The sequence below is a fragment of the Thamnophis elegans genome, chromosome Z (genome assembly GCF_009769535.1).
Source record: "Thamnophis elegans isolate rThaEle1 chromosome Z, rThaEle1.pri, whole genome shotgun sequence".
Classification (NCBI taxonomy): Eukaryota; Metazoa; Chordata; class Lepidosauria; order Squamata; family Colubridae; genus Thamnophis; species Thamnophis elegans.
The window spans coordinates 110795346-110816996 of NC_045558.1; the positions used below are offsets into that span (position 1 = coordinate 110795346).

Consider the following 21651-nt stretch of genomic DNA (forward strand, 5'->3'; position numbering starts at 1 on the left):
TCCTTCATTGGGAACAACCACTCTGTTGCCAAATCTCTGGCTATTACACCTTGGACTAGATTACTTCCAAGATCCCTTCCAACTCTGTTATTCCATGACTTACCAACAACACTATGAACACTGGATTATGCCCTGACAATGTTTCTGCCAGCTGCCAGGAGTTTATTTATTGAGACTGCCTAAAGTTATTCTAAGGGATTTGGGACTGCTTAAAACTGTCTGCATCTACATACATACCCTCCCAAACACTCAACTGCAGCCTCCCTACATATGACTTTCCATTACATCTCCAATGGCTGCTGGTAGAAATGAATAACTTGGTATCATACCATATTGATTATATTTTTACCCTGAACTGATAGACAGCCTCTCCCAACAGTTTCATATAAATGTTGAGCAATTTAGAGGAAAGAATAGTGGGAAGAACTGAAGTCTAAGACACTCCATAATGAAGCCTCCAGAGGACTGACCTCTCTCCTACCACAGCCATTCTCTATAGAGTCACATTTCAAAAAAAGGAGTGGAACAATCCCCCAATTATTTATTAAGCTGAGTACTGTATTCTTTTATTGTGAATAAGATTAATGAAAGCATTGTCTTAATGATCTTTTAGTTCTATTTACTCTAGAGTTAAAATTCTTTGGAAACTGAAGCTTCCTATGGAAGGATAGAGATGTATAATTTATGAACAAAATAATTTGTCATACAATATTGTATCCAACTCTATGAAAGGTCTTGTTGGCTGTACATCAGGTAATACTAAGCGTGCATTATTTTTTAGAAGTTTGCTATTCTCTTCATTCCTTAAATTACATAGCTAAAGTATTAATTATTAACTTCTATTAGCTTGGTTCTCTTTATGTATGGAAGATAATTAAATATTTGGAAACAAAATTAGTTCTTTAGGAAGTTATCCTTTTGGTAGACAATAAAACCTCAGCTGTTTTCTCAGATGTTTTGGACAGGAAGTTAAAGCATTTTGTTTTAATACAGTTTATAATGTTGGAACAATTTGCCACTACCTAAGATTGAACTCTCAACTTTCCAAGGGTCTGTCTGCCTGCCTCTGTCATCTCAAAAAGAGGTCCTTTATAATAAAGGTAAATCTGTTGGGTTTTGTTTTTTTCTGGTGGACCATTAAATTGTCAATAAAATTTATGGCAATTATTTTAATCGGATTTTGTCAGATTTCCAGATTTAATCAGATTTTGTCAGATTTCCAGATTTAATCGGATTTTGTCAGATTTCCAGATTGTCATTTAGGAAATATGACAGAAGTTAAAAGCTTAATTGAAATAATATTTTGAACTGATTTCCTGGCTATATAATCTTCTAGAAAATACTTACTGCCAATTTCTGATAAGGAACTAATACAACATTACTTCAAATCATTGCATGAATAATTCCATATTCACATTATTATAATCCATTTATTCTCCAAATATTTTAATTCAAGTGACTTGGAATCAAATTGTTTTAATACTGATACATTTCTGAAATTTATAAATGAATTTTTATTTGAAACTCTATTACAAATATAAACCAATCGAGATTGTAAATCTTTTTAAAGAAAAAGATGTAACATTTATTAATAATGCATTAACAATCCACCTTTATCACATTTCACATTGTGATCAATTCATGGTGGCAGGATGACCATAATCAAACAATTAATATTTTCTCTGACATCCTGATAGATTTTCTGAATGCTTTCTTTTTCAAAATGTTCATTCTTTGTTTCCTTTAGGAACTGTACCATGGGAGTACAGAATGTGACCATTGTCAGAGAAATCTTTTTGCTTGGATTTATCTTTGAACCAAATTTGGAAATCATCCTCTTCATGATTTTCCTCCTTATTTATCTAGTGACAGTGCTCGGGAATACACTCATAATTGCACTGATTTGCATTGATCACCGTCTACAAACCCCAATGTATTTCTTCCTCAGCAATCTATCTGCCATTGAGATATTCATGACGACATCTGTGATGCCTAAAATGTTGGCTAATCTTCTGTCTGAAAGAAAAAACATTTACTTTGCTGACTGTTTCACTCAATCATATTTCTATTTTTTCATGGGTTCTACAGAGTTCATCCTTTTTGCTGCCATGTCCTTTGACCGCTACATGGCCATCTGCTATCCCCTTAGATATTCCATTCTGGTGACTGGGAAAGTTTGTGTTAATATAGTGATTGGATCTTGGATTGGTGGATTCTTCTCAGTATTCTTGTCTACTGTGTTAAAAGCCAGGCTAACATATTGTAGACATGTTATAAATCACTTTTTCTGTTACAGTGTCCCCTTGTTGCACCTTGCCTGTCAGGATATAACCATGATTGAGCTGGTGGACTTCCTGGTATCTTTGATTCTACTGCTTGGTTCTCTTTCATTCACTGCTACATCTTACTTCTACATAATTAGCACCATTGTCAAGATTCCATCTGCAGAGGGCAGGAAGAAGGCATTTTGTACCTGTGCCTCCCACTTCACTATTGTGTCCATGGGCTATGGAATCTCCATTTTTGTTTATGTGAGACCATCTCAAAGTGACAGTATGAGCCTAAACAAAGCCTTAGCCATTTTCTCTGGCATCCTGACACCTTTCTTGAACCCTTTCATTTTCAGTCTAAGGAATGAGCAGATGAAAGAAGTGTTGAGAGATGTTCTAAAGAACATGTCTTTCAAAATAAAGTCAATTTGTTCCTCTTAAATTCATGGTTTAAATGACAATTTTAATATTATGAGGGGATCTCATCCCATTGCACATGTGGCAAAGGAGGGACTGTTATCAATTATAGCACTTGGCAGTAGAATATACCCCATGGAAGTCTTCCTCCTTTATATCATATGTTTTCAGAAGGATGAAAAGTCATTTTCTTTTCCTAAACTTTCTGATTCATGAGTAGAATTGGGACTAATTCTAACCTGTCTAGAAAACTGAATTCACCAACACTGCTCCTCAGTGTTCCTCAACACTGCTGATAAAAGCATCAGTGATGGCTGAGTTGGTTTAGCTTTCTACTTCAAAATTTTATTAAAGTAAGGTACTATTATGAAACTTTGCACAGCCCTTTCACAAATGTAATTCTAAATGCCTAAAGTCTTTAATTCAAGTGAAATAAGGTAATCTATTTTGACCCCTTACATCAGAGTGTTAGAGGGGTTGACTCAAATATTGTTTGCTGTTTTGTCTGAAAATGGGATATTATAATTGCACAGAAGTTTCTTTTAAAATATGTAATCAAGGAGAGAAGTTTTTTGGATTTATAAACTCAGTGTGTGGTATTCCTATACCAGTTTCTTTGAAGAATCAAATTTATCAAAACTTCATTGTTTCAAAGCATCTATTGAAACACCATTTAGTCCTTTCACAAATTCTGTCCATTTCTACAATTTCTACAATTTCTGAAATTTTTACTTTCATCTAATCTCATGGAAATTAATAGAGATGACACTTATTCATATTAACTAGCTTTCTGAAATAAAAATGAGTTTAAGTAATACAACAAAGCTTGCACAGTACATTTTACAATATATAATATATACAGTACATTTTACAAATATCAAAAATAACATTGACATTTTACTAATTTTCTAATGTAATAATTGATTAAAAATAAACTAATTAACATGTAAAATATATAGACTTGTAGTTGTGAAAACATATTTATCTTTCCTTGATTTTATACTACACAGATAATAACATACTATACCATCTACATACATACATACATACATACATACATACATACATGTATGTATGTATCAGGGGTGGGTTTCAACCGGTTCGCGGCGGTCCCTGCGATCCGGTTGGTCGCCGAACCCGGAAGTAAGTAACTTCCGGGAATGGCGAAGCCCCCCCCGTGCCCGCGCGCCCGCGTGCGCCCGCGCCCGCCCGCGCCCGCTCCTTACCCGGTTTTGCCAAATTCTGCGCTTCCACGCATGCGCAAGACGTATACAGCGCCTGCGCGATCCTCCAGGAGCAGCTGGAGCCTCGCACAGACGCTAGTACGCACACGCGCGCCGCGCGCGTGCGCAAGGATGCCGCCGTCCTCGTTCCAACCGAACCGGTTGGAACGGGGCGAGAAACCCACCCCTGGTATGTATGTATGTATATATATATATATGTGTGTGTGTGTGTGTCTGTGTGTGTGTGTCTCTGTGTGTATTGTATTTGTGCTGATAAATAAATAAAGGGAGACTAGTATAGATCTATTTCAAGTTATTTAGCTCTCATCTGCTAACCATACCCTTAATGGGATTAGAACCTGTAATGTATTATATCTTAGGCAGTTGTGGCATTTGGGCATACCAGGGGTTGTGACACTACCTACCTACCTACCTACCTACCTACCTACCTACCTACCTACCTACCTACCTACATACATACATACATACATACATACATACATACATACAGTATATATTCAATGTAACATTGTTGATCTATTTTATTAAAATGTATTTCTTTTAAATAAATTAATCCTGTATGTATAATATGTGGCTCTATATTGCACTTTTAAAATACTTTGATTCTGACAGAAAGACATTTCATTTCTGAGATTTAAAAAAAAAACATACAGATTTATTTTATGCTCCCTTTTCTACAACCTTGTAATCTTTTAATTTGGGATAGAGTGTAGATGACTGGACGGACCTGAGCATTTACTGGCCAGATGCACTTTCTGGTGCAATGCAGAGTTCATAATAGATTATTTTTCTTCGCACCTTATGAGAAAAACATCTGCTGCTTTCTAGGACTGAACTCTTAACCTTCTAAGCAGGAAGTGAGCATCTCCACCTCTACCGTGTTTCCCAGAAAATACAACCTGTCCTGAAAGTAAAGCCTTGCCACATTTTTCACGTGGGCAAAAATATAAGCCCATCCCCCAAAATAACCCCCCTGGACAACCCCCTGCCTCCGGCCAGGCAGAACACCGCTCACCGACATAGCGGTATCCTGAAGGTGCCAAGCTGCAGGGGGAAGAACACGCTCATACTGCTAGGTTGGGGAGTAGCATTCTGCCTGTCCAGAGGGGGGAGTTGCCCAGCTCTCCCTGCAGCAGCTGCCACTGTCGCACTCCAAGCATAACATCTTCTCTGGTTCCAAACTCCCAAACTCAGCTGCCAAGTCTTCCAGCAGCGGCCGCTCGAAGACTCTGTAAGAGAGTCTTCCAGCAGCCAGCCCACAACAATAGAGTGCACTTCTAGAGAGGCCACTGCTGGAAGACTCGGCAGCCAAGTTTGGAACCACAGAAGATGTTATGCTTAGAGTGCAGCGATGGCTCTTCAGGAAGAGCTGGGCCCAGACATGTTGAGGCTAGGAGGCATGCCTGCTGGAGCAGAACAGGTGGTTGCACAACCCCCCTCTCCAGCCCAGCAAAGCTCTATGCACTGACCTGGGGGGTACCCCTAATGTGCCAAGCCATGGGAGTTGGGGAGCTGGCAGAACACCACATGGCTTGGCGCCTTAGGGGTATCCCCCTAGGTCAGTGAATGGGGCTCTACCTGGCTGGAGAGGGTGTTTGCCGGGTGGTTACTCGTGAGCTTGGTCACCTCATGGCTGCTTCACCCCTGAGGCTGTGCTCGGCTTTTCGGGAGCCAGTTCGCAAGGGAGAAGCCGCCCGGCAACCCCAAAACAATAAACCATCCCCTATAATAATCCCAAGGCCATATTTTGTAAGTAAGAAGAAAATAAGATCCTGTCGTATTTTCGGGGAAACACGGTACACCATTATGCTCCTCTGTACATTATTCCTCTTTATACAGGGCGGGGCATAACCTTTTCCTAGGGGGTCACAGCAAGATCGACAGCAGTTTACAACTTCCGCAACACTTCATTTTAAAGCCCATAAAAAACTGAATTGAATGAGCTATTAAATGTTAAATTTGCTTTAAGAATGGCTGGAAAATTCGATTTGGAAGAACAAAGGATCATTGACAGAATAAAATGCATTGCCTTTCGAGAGGCTCGCGATGCTGGAGCGACGTTTATCAATCGAAAATGGATTGCAAACAAATTGAAACGTCATCCGGATTGGGTTACTGATAATTGGAACAAAACAGCCAAGAATGTTTCACAAAATTTGGAGAAGGGCGTCCTCTGCAACTGTCCCAAGAAAGCAAAGCCATCATTGCAACTGGCAGTCGCAAACAACGAAAAGGAAACCGAAAAGTGGCCCAAGAAATCCTTCAAATTCGTGGAAAACGAGTTGATCAAAGGACAATCGGCCGATATCGAGAACGAGAAGGTTTGAAGCCATTCCACGTCATTTGCAAACCATTGAAAACTCAAACACACGTTCAAGATCGGCTTTGGTTGTGCGATTGGTTGTCTGAATGGACCGAGGAAGATTTTCTTCATTTGGCGCCATCTGACGAATTCTTCGTTTATGCCATTCGAAAACCGAATTTACAGAACGATCGAATTTGGGCTAAAGACGTCGACGACATCGCCAAACATGAACGATATCGACAAATCGTTCGCAATCCGACTTGCATCGGGATTTTCGTCATTTTCACAGCCAAGAAACTGCATTGGGTTTTGAAGGATAAAGGGGAATCCTGGGATGGCAGTTATTTCCGTGAGAAAATTTTATTGGAGAATGTCATTCCATTTCTCAGTGATCCAGACAATGTCTTGGTGGTTGGTGAGGCTGTCTTTCTTCATGACAAAGCTCCGTGCATGCGTGCAAATGCGACTCAGCAATTGTTAAAGGACAACAATGTCGAATTTTGGGGCAATGACGTCTGGCCGGGAAATTCGCCAGATCTCAATCCGGCAGAGAACATTGGGGCCATAATTAAGGATGAAGTGGAAGCTCTGATGATTCAGGAGCAAGGTCAAAATCGATATTCGGTTGAAACTTTGAGAATGAATTTGGAAACTGTGTTGAAAAATCTGGAAAATCGAACGGAACTGTTTGAAGATTTGTTGTGTTCTTATCCACCTCATTTGAATGCTGTTCGAAGGGCTAATGGTGGTCATACTGACTATTAAATCGTGTCAATAAACTCAGTTTTTGATGGGCTTTCGAATGGTGTATGAATTATTTGTGTTGTTATTACAAGTGTTGCTGTGACCCCCTAGGAAAAGGTTATGCCCCGCCCTGTAATTAGTCAATATTACACATTAATAATTTCCGCTTATTTTTGTAGTACTTATTGTACAAAATAATGCTTTTCTTTGATAAATTTATATTTGGGAGATCTTTGAGAAGTTACTGTCGGGTTCAAGAAGTCAGGAATCAGGACACAGTGTAAAATTATTACAAGTTTATTTCATGCTACCTATACACAAGAATCTGAACTATTAGCAGTCAAAGTGAATTGGTCCCAGTTAAGAGTCAATGGACTTCAAAGTTTGTGTTTGTCAATTTCGGTCTCTTATGAGGACTTAGAGATTCCAAACTGATGATGTATTTGATTCAACCCTTGGCCTCAGCTGGGTCATCTCTTGCACTAAAAAAATGCAATAAAACATTATATTTTCTATTGCATTGACCATGACATATTCTCTGTTTGTACTTCTGATAACCTTCAATATTCAAAGAAGCATTATGAGGTTTCATGAGCAATGTTGCTTTTAAAAAAATATAGTCTTAAAGTGATTTGTTTCAAAATGCAGCCCTTCATTTGGGTATTTTTCATACTATATTTTCTGCTCTTCTCTTCCACCTATTCAGAAAGGATCTTTGATAGACATAGAATTTATTTTGAATAGTGAAACCTTGAAACAATTTAAAAAGAGAAGCAGTCTAGAATTCATTTGTATTCTTAATCCCTATTTTCTTAGTCCTATGAAATCAGGCAGAGGTGGGGAACGGAGCATCAGAGAGAGTTTTGCTGAATCTCCTTTGAGTTTGAATAAAATTAATTGGACACTTGAGAGTTTCTTACTTTAATAATAAAGTTGACATATGCAAGAGTTTTTAGTAACATCTTCTGAATCCATATATTACTGATATGGATAGTATATGTGTAAATTGCATTATTTAATCCAGTTAATTTTTTTTCTCCTTAGTTACTTAAATAAATAGAATGCTAGAAGTCAGTCACATCCAAGGATTCTTAGAAGATGGTTTAAGGTTTATTTATTTTTAGGAGATCTTAAGTATGTTAAGTATGCTAGTCTCTCCTTTTTCTTTGTCTTTACTTTCCTGTTCTCTCTCAGTTTCTATTAAATATATATATAAGTAACTTTTCATCTTAAAATTATGAAATTAACTTATTAGTGAAATTGTCCCATAGTCTATTGTATCCATAAGTATAATACTGTATGTGTGTCATTTATATTTAATGCCTTGATGTACATATGCTACACTATGAATAAATACACATAAAGGTACAAAGAGGAAAAAATTGAAAGGAAGAAATTAAATCCTGATATAATTTGTTTTTGAAAGCTGACATACAGCTAATTTTTGCAATGTGTCTAATTTTAAATATCATAGCAATAACCCTAACTGCACAGCAATAACTCTGATAATGTGAAGTTCCAAATACCTGTAGTAAGGAATGTAACTATCAGTAGCCACAATCATCATATTTGTTCATTTGTCATCTACCTTCAACTAATAGTATTGACAAAGATAAATAAAAATAATGAAAATATCCTGTAACTTTAATCCAGCAACAATTGAAGCAGGGTTGGTTTCTCATCCTCACTACATAAACTATTTGAAGCATCTCTTTTCTTCTCACCTAACAATAATACTAAAGTTGGAGTAATGTTTAATCATAAGTTGTTTATGCTTTAGATTTATGCCATGGCATACAGTATATTTTTAATAGTTTAACCATCAGAGATAAATACATATGAAAAATTTTTCAATCAAAGTATATAAAATATGTGATATAAAAATATAATTATAAACATGTATAAAATGAGTAAATGAAGAAAAAATAAAGGAATATTAATCTGTTACTCTAATTTTACCAAAGGTGTGGTCCATGAATAGGAAAAGAAGTAACAATTTAATAATATTAAGCAATAAGAGGACCAAAAGAAATTGCCACTTGCAATTTGTACAGGGAAGGTGAAAAATGAAAAATGCCTAAGTTTATTCTGTTTTAACTACCAATGAAAATATTGCAATTTTATTGTTCATGCTGTTTTTTATTGTATATGATTGTTTAAAACTGCTGTTCATGAACAAATTTAGAAAAAAAATATTTCATTCTCACAGGGAAAGAAGACTGTAATTCTACATGCAGTTTCTTTGGGGGAAAGCTTCTAAATATAATTAGACTTATTTCCATGTAAAGATGCCAAGAAAAAAATGAAAATAGAATGCAGGATCAGACTGTAGGTAAGTAAATACATTAAGGTAACAAAGCCCTTGATTCTGATTCTTTCTGAATAAACAAAGTTGCTGTTTCGGATCTAGTCTGTAGTCCTTACTGAAAATTCATGGAATGTGTCAGTTATGAATTAATGATGTAGTGGTAAACATGTACAAATGAAATGAAAACTCAGCTTCTTTTCTTCTCTGCATTTTTGCCTCTTTCTCCCTTTGCTGTTTCTCTGCTATTATGACATTCTGTGCTATGCTTTGCAGAATAGAACTTCTATAAATTAGAATGCAAACAATCAGGATATCAAATGACTCTACAGTGTTCAAAGGCACATTCAATTTGTATAACCATGTACTGAAGAAACATTTCCATTAATTAATGCTTTGGTTTAAGTTTGGGATCCATAATGGTAGCTCCCTCCCCAATCATACCAAATTCTTTATTTTTCATGCTGACTTTTTTTTTTTAATTATTTTCCAAGTTTCCTCAATAACTGCAGTCAATGGAATACAATGAACCAAATGAATCAAACTGAAGTCTGGGAATTTGTTCTTTTGGGGTTTTCGGATCACCCCAAATTGGAGCCAGTGCTTTTTGCCATCTTCCTCTTCATCTACCTCCTTATCCTGCTTGGAAATATTGGTATCATTATCCTCACTGCTACAGATCCACATTTGCAGACTCCCATGTACTTTTTCCTTCAAAACCTGGCATTTCTTAATCTTTGCTATACCACTGCTGTGGTCCCCAAAATGTTATCCAACATGATATTGAGCAAGAAAATAATATCCTATCACATGTGCATGGCACAAACATATATCTCTCTCTTCATGGGAGCAGTGGAATGTATTCTCCTGGCTGTGATGGCTTTGGACCGCTTCTTAGCAGTGTGTCACCCCCTGCGTTACACCATAATAATGAATTCCCAAACCTGCATTCGAATTTTAGCTGCTTCTTGGATTGTTAGCTTTCTAGTTTCTGTTGTCCCACTCTATCTTTCTTTGCCCCCACTTTGTGCCCCATATGTCATTAACCATGTTTTCTGTGAGGCTCCTGTTTTACTGCACATGATTTGCACTGATACCTCATTAAATGAATTATTAATGTTAATTGGGGGCCTAGGCACACTAATGCTGCCCTTTATCTTGATTCTGATTTCATATGGTTATATAATTGGTGCAGTAATGAGATCCACAGCACTAGTGGCAGATGGAAAACCTTTTCAACATGCTCTTCTCATTTGACAGTGGGTGATAATCTATTATGGGACAGGGATTTCATATATATGAAGCCAAAATCCAGTTACTCAGAAGAACATGATAAGCTAATTTCTATATTTTATTCTGTTATTAATCCACTGCTGAACCCTATAATATATAGCTTTAGAAATAAGGAAGTCATAGGATCATTAAGAAGAGCCGTTGGAATAAATGTATTGGACAAGTCATACTAAAAACAAAATTAAGGAAAAAAAATATAAATCTTATTATGTTTTCAAAATTATATAAAATCATATAAATTAAAATAAAAAATATTAGCAATTGTTAGCAAAATAAATAATATGAATATCAGATTGGTACAGTACTAGAAAAAGATCAAAAAAGAGACAAAACAAAATCATTATTCATGCACTGAATAATTAACCAGACAAAATCATTGACACGAGATATACTGGTATAGAATAGAATAGAATAGAATAGAATAGAATAGACTAACAGAGCGGGAGTGGACCTTGGAGGTCCACTGTTGCTTAGGCAGGAAACCTATACTATATCTGCAACTCAACAAGACAGACACAGACTTCAGAGGATAATCAGAACTTCAGAAAAAACAAATACTGTCAACCTGCCTTCCATTGAGGACGTGTACATGGCATGAGCAAAAAGAGGCTCATGAAAATATTTATAGACCCCTCACATCCTGGACATAAATTGTTTCAACTTATACCCTCAAAATGACACTATAGAGCACTGCACACCTAGACACAGAAACAAATTTTTTCCTCAACGCCATCACTCTGCTAAACAAATATTCCTCACCAATGTCCTTGGTGTTTGTATGCTTACAATTTATATTGATATTGTTTTCTTGATTGTTTATTTGTACTCTATGGCTATTATTAAGTGCTATATTGTATGATTCTTGATAAATGTATCTTGTCTTTTATGTACACTGAGAGAATATGCATCAAAGACAAATTGCTTGTGCGTCCAATCACATTTGGCCATAAAGAATTCTTTTCTATTATATTCCTTTCTATTTCAGACAAATGATTGTCCAATCTCTTAAAACTGAGGTGTCTTTAAGAAAGGGTGGGCTAATAGCAAATTGATTAATTAAATTATTATGACTCTCATATAATAATTCTAAATGACTACAATTCTAAATTGTTTTAATAAGTCCAACTTTTCCAAAGTTTCATTCAATTGTTTGCATTGTTCATTTGTGTTCATTTTGGATTTTTGGAAGAATTGTGTACATTAAGATTATATTAAAGGAAGATGTGATGGCAAAAAGTTTAGGAATTGTTGTTCTAAATTAATAACAAAATATATTGTGTGCATTACAGAAAGTGATTATTTTAAAAATGTTATTATTGTCTTCTATTGGTTCTTAGAATTGTTATAAGTGTCTCAACAGCTTGATGTATTTGATCCATTATCCATATTTCTTTAAGATTAAAACTGCCATCAGATTGTTCTGACTTAGTTTGACTGTTGATTTCACAGTTGGCAAGAGAATGCTAAAATAAAGAAGCTTCTGAATGTTTATCCTGGATGGCTTAATATGACACTGCATGTGAACATAATGATGATTTTTTAAATGTATTTTGCATCAGTATAAAAAACAAGTCATTTAATCATCAGATGATTTATGCAATGCACTGCAAAAAAAAAAAAACCCTTCTTAGAAGTGAAATTATATTGCATTCATACAGTTAGGGCAAAAGTGACCAATACCTAAATATAAATGAATGGATTAAGTTGTCTAAATATTCATTCTGAGTGATCACAGAACACATATTGTACTGGAAGTCTGAAAAACATTGACATCTACTGGAATAAATTATCTTATTTACTTATTATTTTATTTTATTCATTCATTCATTTATAAAATTTGTTTTGCTGCTTACTCACACATAGTGACGGAAGGCAGTTTACAAAGACATAAAAGTACAATATAAAAATAAATAGAAATAATTAAAATAATAATAGTAGTAAAATAATAATTGTATGCAGTGTATAGTATTTCCATACTTTTAGTCTCTTAAATTCCTGGCAGCAGTTTCCTAATTAATACTCAAAGGATAGTTTGATATTTTCGGCAAATGCACATGAGCCATATAAGAAAGAAACAATAATTTTATGGTTTGCTGTCAGCAATACTTTAAAAAAGTGCAGAAGCTTATTTTTGAAAAAATGTTTAGATGGTAGAATATCACTTGTAAATATTCCTACGCATATGTTACTGCAGAATAGTATTAAATTGTTCCTTAATTACACTGAGCACTTGGCAAGAATGCTTAAAGTGCAACTATTTTTCTAAGGAGTTTCAATACATATTAATAGTAAGCATTTTCTTTAAAAAGCTTTAACATAAAGATAATGAGAATCAGTGGATTTCTTATTTGTTCCATATCTTTAGAATTAAGATCCATTAATATGTCATTTTATTTAGATCTGTTAAAGATTTTGAAGATGCAAAATAAGATTTTCAGTGCTGATCCTATTATTTTTCCTTGCTATATTACTGAAGGTTAGTATGAATAATTGCTACAATGCTGATACAAATACATTCTCTATTAATTTTACAATTTTAATTCATCTTTTTATACCTTAATGTTTCTTTACAGACAGCTAATACTTAATTTTAATCTTTTCAGTTTGAACTGTTGTTTAGAATCATTTAGGATTTAATGTAGCAGTCACTGTTCTGGATAGTTTCACAGGTTCTTGGTCCACATAGGGTTAGGATTAGCCTACATAGACAGAATTAAATAAGGGGGGAAAGTGGGGGTGTGTTTCAGGTTTAGTGTGTATTAAATGTATATTACATGAATAATATTTCTTCATTCAATATCACAATTTGGATAAAGCAGTCAATCAGCTTATTAACTTACTTGTCATTTATAATTTCATATCCATAATCAATTATTATACATACAAACACCATAATATGTCAAATAGATTATACTCTAACTGATATACATATAAATATATGAGTCAGTTATACAAACTTTTGTCATTTCCTAGAATTTATTTTTAATACATAGTAATTTAATTTTGAACAAAAGCAAATATGAAGCATGCTCATTGGTCTCCCATTAAATACAAAGTGAGTGTTTTCAGTAAAATCTAAATTGTAGAGTTATGAATCCATGAGCCAACAGTTACTTATTTATCCAACATAAATTTATGGATTTCTGTCTGAAAAGCAAACTATCTATCTTCTCTATTTCATTTTTCACATCTAAAATCTGTGGCATTTATGAATGTGTGTATATTTAAATAGGAGCAATCTGGCTAGAATGTAAATTTTATATGAATTATCTTATTTAGGTTTCAATAAATACAGATGTAAAAAAAATAACTAGACATAAAGTTAACACAGAGCCAGGATCTAAAGGGCTTTACAACTAACTCTATGGATCTATGGTATTTGACTAGATATGCTCCTTTTCTATTATTTATCATGGAAAAAAAACTGAAGGAATTACAAAATTTGTATAACTTTTAGCCTTGAAGACTAATATATATATATATATATATATATATATAGATATATATATAATATATATATATATATATATATATATATATATATATATGTGTGGTGTGTGTGTGTGTGTGTGTGTGTGTGTGTGTGTGTGTGTGTGTGTGTGTGGTATTTGTGCTGATAAATAAATAAAGGTATATTAATAATAATTTTATATATATATAACCAGGAAATGTTTGTTTAGTCAAGTATCTGTATCTATTCAGTGTAAAGAGAAAAAATGTTTTAATAATTTCCCATAGAACATGCCTGTGAAAAATGCTTATCATCCAAATACACTAAGTTGCACAAAATGAACTTTTTAAAAATATATCTAAAATTGATTATTCATTGCCAAATTCCTCCTCCTCCTTTTCCCCCTCCTCCTCTCTGCTGCTCTACAACCTTGAAATAAACATAAGCAACCAGAACTATAAATATGTTATAAGATATAAAAAATAAATTTGCTTATGTAGCAGAGGTAACATGTAGTGACATTACTAAAAACTGCTTAGGTTTTTTAAGATAATCCAAAATCCCACAGTTTTTTTCTGGAATATTATTTGAAATTTGTTTTTAGACATTTTCTATTATCATTTGCAAACTGCTATTTGCTATTTTCAAAGTTTCTACTACAGTTCTTTAAATGCAACTCTGAAGTATTTAGAGCTATTTTAAGTATTTTAGGGATGCTAAAGTAAACTAGGCTCAAGAGAAATGGGCTCTCTGAGGGCAATTAGAAACATCCCATAGATAAATCTCTGTTTTTATCTTGAGCAAATAAAAGTATTTGACAAACATTTCACTCAGTCATGAAATTGGCCACAGGTACAAAGGTGCAAGATTTTATCTTCTGTTACAACTTTGAAATCTAAAGGAAGAATGGAAAATAAATCAAGAATCAATGAATTCCTTCTGCATGGCTTCCCTGATACTGAAGAACTGGAGTGACAGTTGACTTCAGCCTATATAAGAGACTTGGTCATCTCTGTTCTCATTGCTGAAAACTGGCTAGCTCAGATGTGATCCCTGTTTATGCATTTCACTCTTGAATCTTAGACACTTGGACCTACTGACAACCTTGACCTGGCTCTTGAACCCTGGACCAACTTTAGATGGCTTCTTTTCATTCTCCTCTTAAAAAAACACATTTGCAGGCAAGTCTTTGCTTTGTTTAACAAATAAGACAAATGAATTTATTGCTATACCTTTACTTGAAAATAAAACTGATAACTTCTCAAGCAATGTCTTGAGTGTATGATATTGAAACCACATGATTAATCTGAATGTGTAATCTTATAAATAATGTTGTTTGATGCATCTATTGGTTACTAATATACTAAATTCTTCATTCTTACAGATGTGTCAATTGAGGATCTGACTAATCGTTCAATTTTTCCCTCCTCCATCTCCTTCTTTTCATCACTTTGTCTCTTATTTTACTGCACTATTTGTTAATGAATAGAATAAGATTAATCAAAGTATGAATTTGGTCAATAAAACTATTGTATCTGAATTCATTCTCCTGGGATTTCACACCATTCGTTCAGTTGACATTGTCATCTTCATTGTTTTCTTCTTTGCATATGCATTAACCATTTCAGGAAATGTCATGTTAATTGTATTAGTGGTAGCCAATCATGATCTTCAGTTGCCCATGTATTTTTTATTGGGTAACCTCTCATTTCTTGAACTCATGATCACATCAACTGTAGTTCCTAAAATGCTAATAAATATGATCACAGGAAAGAAGACAATTTCCTTTGTGGGCTGTCTTACCCAATCGTTCTTCTATTTTCTGATGGGATCTACTGAATTTTTCATATTGGCTGTCATGTCCATAGACCGCTATCTTGCAATTTGTTACCCACTACGCTATACTTTGATTATGAACAATAAGACTTGTTTCCAGTTTTTATTGGGGTCGTGGATTGGTGGTTTCATGATTATTTTAATTCCCAGCATTGTGACAGCTGGGTTACCATTCTGTGGCCCAAATATTGTTAATCACTTCTTCTGTGACAGTGCACCTTTACTCAAACTGGTCTGTAGTGAGACATTGCTAGCTGAAAATATTGATTTTGGGACTTCTTGTATATTACTTTTGGGATCACTTTTTGTAACCACTATATCTTACATGTATATTATTATTGCTGTATTGAGAATACCTTCAGCACAAGGTCGTCAGAAAGCCTTCTCAACCTGTGTATCTCACATCACTGTGGTCACTCTATATTATGGGAGTTCTATCTTTATTTATGTCCGCCCAACCAAAGGAAATGTGCTTGATTTTAACAAAATGGGCACTGTGCTGAACACAATAGTGACTCCCATGTTGAATCCTTTCATTTATGGTCTTAGGAATGAGAAAGTGAAGATTGGACTAAGAAATGTCCTAAAATCATTCTTCAACAATGAAATGAAGAACTTAAAAAATATAGACAGAATCAAGAAATAGCAATTTAAAAAATCCAGCAGAGTACAGTAGCATAATGGACAGTCTATTTCACATTAACAGTGACACCTATTGGGTGGTCTAGCTTTTATTTACTTATTAATTCAATTTAATCTGTTTTGTTTTGTTATATGCCATTAGATCATATAGAGCTGATATAAATCAGGAGGAATTGATATCATTTGACTCAGCTTTCTGTCAAGCAGTGGCTGTCACTGCCATCTACGTACTAAAAGTTCTGAGGTCAACTGCAATATTGTGCGTGGGGAACAGATGAGGAGCCAGATTCAGCAATGCTGCTTATTTAAGATAGGAGTAGACTGTAAAGCAACATGCAGCTTCTGGCTGACAGCCCCTTTTATGGAAAGCTGTCAGCCATTAACCAATAATTTTAAAATACGTCCCACACTTGCACAGCAGAAGGAAAAGCTTCTGCTCATGCTTGTGGACCTTACACCCCTTCCTACCCATGGGATATTCCATTAATTTTGTACTACACAAATATAATCATCCATATACATTGATCTTCAATGGTTTTATATCAACTGTATTTCTATCAGGCCCCCACCCATCAACCGCATCCTTGAACTACATCAGATAGATTACTAAGGCTCTCCGGAGCCTCCAACTAGGCATATCTCTCAGCTGGAGACAAAGAAGAACAAGATGGACTCCACAGCAGTGGACCCTCAATAACAGATGTTTCATTCAACATTGGACTCGGCTCTTCTGATACCATTTCACTGTGTTGTCATCCCTCGCTCTTCTGGATCCCCACCCCAGTTCATTTTTTCCAGCTCCCTAGCAGCTGTCCCCACTGCACAACTCCAAAGCTGGTCAACATGTCGGAGCCACTGTTGTCCATCCTCGAGCTCCACCCAATGTGAATGGGAACCCATGACTTCTGTATTATGTGCTGGCACCCATAGAGGTTGACTGGTATAATTTTGGGCATATACTCGATCACTTTGCTTAAATGTTTTGAATGTATTTTCCCAGTCTGAAAGGATTTATGTCAAATAATCTGGATGTATTCTGTCTAAATTTGTTCTCAAGCAGTGACTCATAAATAATTTGGCTGGCTTCCTGCCAGTGGCTATACAAGGAGTGACATGTTGGTTGAACAAATACTTTTTAAGTTTCTCCTGATGGTCACCAGGGCCCGTTCGAATCAACCTCTCTTTTTTCATACGCACCATTTGTTCCACCTGCCCATTACTTGCAAGGTGAAATGACAAGGGTGTGACATATTCTTTGTCTTGCTAGGAATACCTCAAATGCAGTTGCCATAAATTGAGGCCATTTTCCGATACCAACAAGTCTGGCAACCCATGTGTTTCAAACATTTTGTTTAGTACCCTGGTAATGGCGTCCATCATAGTTGACCTCATCATGGCCATCTCCCGCCATTTGGAATATGCACCAAAGACAATTAGAAAAGATATTCCAATAGATTCCAAGAATATGTTATATTTTTGTTTATTTTTAATTATTTACCAAACAGCCCTGAGATCCCTTGTTCTGAAGGGTGCCACCCAATTACATAAAAAAGAAATGAAATTAAAGGATGCATATGTGGGGATATTATCATTATCATCATTATCATTATAAGGTATATGAAATACTTGAAATCCAATTTTAGCCATGTTCTTGAGTGTAGAAAGACTATTGTATGCTCAGTGATGAAGGGAACAATGACATTCCCAAAGTGGAGGAATGGATTGCGAAAATGAGAGAAGTTGCTAAGATAGCAAAGCTGACTTGCCTAATCAAAGCAAAAAGACCAGAATTCTTATCTTGATGAAAAAAGAAAAATGATATGATGATTTATGAATTTGCTGATTAAAAAAAGATCCAGATCTAGTGAAGGATTAAAAAGATTTATAAAACATCCAAGAGGAAGTAAGAATTATAAGAGTGCAATTATCAGTTGAATAAATGTTTGGAAGTATTTCCATTTGATAAGTTTCTTTTCTTTTCTCATATTTATCTTTATGTAAAATTCTCCATAAATGTAAATAAAAAAGATATATTACACTAGTCTATCCAAAATGTGAGGCTACTCCAGGAAGGGCAACAACTAGAATATGAACCAAAATTGACCAAGGGCTCCCTTGCCTATCCATCTAGTAGAACCAATCAGTTGGAAGAATCCTTCAAATGCTAACGCAACCAAAGTAACTACCAGAGCTAATCGGAAAACACGGTTTCCAAATAAGCAGCAATTTCAACATGCAAGGATTCCATTTCAGCTGGTTTCTTCCTATACAGCACCTCACAGCTTCCAGATACCAGATCAGGAATTCTACAGCATATCTGGTCCAGTACAGAATAGAGGTATGTCTCTGAATACCATCAAACTACTGAAGAAATTCAATTCCTAACTTAAGACCACTCCCAATGATTTTATGCAAATGAAGAAAAGAGAAAACAGAGAAAGAAAGAGACAAGACTGAAGGGTCATATCCCATATGGAAATAATTTATCCTTCTATACGAGGGATGTCAAAATGGTCGTCCATAGGCTGGATGCATCATGTGAAGGTCACACCCACCCCTGATTCATGAAGAGAAAAACATTACAAAACATCACATGATGGCAACATGACCGCAGGAGTCTGACACCAATGCTCTACATCACAAAATTGTAGTTCTACCCAATGAGAGACTACTCAGTAAGGAGTTAAAATCAGTGGTGGAATTCAAAACCTTTTACTACCGGTTCTGTGGGCATGACTTGTTGGGCATGGCATGGCTTGGTGGGAATGGCTTGGTGGGCGTGGCAAGGAAAGGATACTGTGAAATCTCTATTCCCACCCCACTCTAGGGGAAGGATAATGTAAAATCTCCATTCCCTCCCCTCTCCAGGGAAAGGTTACTGCAAAATTCCCATTTCATCCTGATCAGCTGGGATTCGGGAGGCAGAAAATAGATGGGGTGGGGACAGCCAGAGGTAGTATTTACTGGTTCTCCGAACTACTCAAAATTTCCACTACCGGTTCTCCAGAACTGGACAGAACCTGCTGAATTTCACCCCTGGTTAAAATGCTGTAAAATAATGTTCTCAATCCTAACCTTCTCAGGAGCCTTTTTACACTGATTTTGGGTCTGAAGTCTGAGTGAAAGGGACCTAGTTAATATATTTCCACTAATCCTCTCCACACTAAGGTACTGCTACTATTTTCTCAATGGAATGGTAATTAACCAGTCTCCCTTGTGACAAGTTAAATCGCTACCAAAATCTAATGGTACATTATTTAACCAATGCAGCTATGCAGAATATAAATATTTAGAAGGTTAATGAGGTAAGCCAAGATGGTAATCAGCAGTGTGTAGACTTCAGGCAAACATTTCAGAAAATGGCTTCCAGATTTTTCCAATCTATGTATTAAACTGAGATCAGTTGATTCAGATACCTTAGCAGTTGCTTACTACTATTTCCAGGCCTAATTTAAACATGCTTTTAAGGAATCTTTTGTCCTACTATGACAAAATTAAGACATTAAGTTCTTAGGAACAGCCCTTCCAAAGAGCTCCATATTGTCAGAAGCTGATCATCATGTCTGAATCACAGTAACAATTGTGGAACACAGTCTGTTGAATCCACAAACTAATTAGGTTGACTACACTTACAAATAGATACATGACTGTATGACAACTTGCAAATGACTTTTGAATAGAATATTTCTCTAATGAGACTGATATAGGAATATTAAGTATATTTCTATCTACATACCTATCTAGCATTTTAATGATATCTCTTGTGCTTTGCGTCCCTAATTATTGAATTAACATTTTCATCTTTTACTTATAACACCCTGATGATTGGCAATTCAGATTATTCTGGGTGAGATTTAAGTTCTCCCCTCGGATGTGGGTCCTTTGTGATTTTTTAAAAAAAAAATGTTTTCATACATCAAGTCCTTATTTTTATGCTAATTATCATGGAATTATTTTCCATCCTTTTAAAACAAAAGTAATAGCTTTAATCAGTAATTGTTCAATTATACAGTCACCATAATAACATGCATATCTTTTTGAATGCAAATTGTACATTTTTTCTGTTAACATTACTAAGTTTGAGGCAAAATGTCATAAAAGTGAGTTCATTCAAAGAAATAAAGAATGCATCAATAAATCTCAGAATTTCCAACTTCAGCAATAGATCTGGTTCTTAAAGTGAGAATTGAAAAGAATAAGAATTGTTAATGTTCAGTTCTACTTATTTGTGAGGTTAATAGATTTAAATAAATGATTTAAATAAATTCAGAACTGAATTCAAATTAAGTAGCTTAAGGTTTTATTTATTTAATACCAGTATAAGTCTACCTGACAGTTGAGAAATATAGGACTGACAAATTTAAATGCCATCTTCAGGCTGACTTATCTAAACTCTGGAAACATGTAAGTAATACAAATCATTTTACAATTGATACAAGTACTGTATGTATTGATAAGTATAGTTGGATCAAAGATGCATTTTACAAATATTTATCAATTCATATTTAGCCATTTTGAAACAATTTAATTATTCATTCCCATATAATGATCATTTACAATTATTTATTAGATTTGTTTGCCACCCATCTTATATTGAGAGAACTCCGAATGGCTTACAAATATCTCCTTTCTTAAATAATGAGAGAAGGAAAAAGTAATTGCATATAATGAATATAATGAGAGCAAGTGTGGTATTGTGGTTAAGGTGGCTATATTAGGAGATGTACAACATGCTGTCATCTTTTTGAGATAGAAGCCAGTGTATTTTAAAGTGAGGTGGGGATCACTCTCTCAACTCTAGACTGGGAACTCAAAAAATAACTATAAAATAACTTTCACTGGATCTTTATGGTAAATATTAATAGTTCATAAACTTCAATAAAGATGCCTTCACCCTACAAAATGACCAATTTAGGATTTTCAGAATGATGATTTCTTACATTATAATCCAATGTCTTAATGATAGTTTAGAAATAATAATAATAATAATAATAATAATAATAATAATAATAATATTGATTGTCACAGCAGTAATAGTCTTAGCTCTATGTTTGAATGCCCAGCTTTTTTCTTACATTCAGAAAATATGTAAAGACTTCAAGACTTATTTGGTCATTATGACAAAAAAAAGGACAGTTTGATTA

At 34.9% G+C, this 21651-nt stretch overlaps 2 protein-coding genes and 1 pseudogene across 2 annotated transcripts; all 3 read left to right on the top strand.

The window, feature by feature from the left end:
* Positions 1–1757: 1757 nt before the first annotated feature.
* LOC116521428 (olfactory receptor 6M1-like) lies at positions 1758–2711 on the top strand. The gene has a single exon (XM_032236102.1). It carries the CDS (start codon positions 1758–1760, stop codon positions 2709–2711), a length of 954 nt encoding a protein of 317 aa, XP_032091993.1.
* A 7099-nt stretch (positions 2712–9810) lies between these two features.
* On the top strand, positions 9811–10751 carry LOC116521429 (annotated as a pseudogene).
* Positions 10752–15524: 4773 nt separating this feature from the next.
* On the top strand, positions 15525–16511 carry LOC116521430 (olfactory receptor 6M1-like). Its single transcript, XM_032236103.1, has one exon. It carries the CDS (start codon positions 15537–15539, stop codon positions 16509–16511), a length of 975 nt encoding a protein of 324 aa, XP_032091994.1. The 5' UTR covers positions 15525–15536.
* The last annotated feature ends 5140 nt before the right edge of the window (positions 16512–21651 follow it).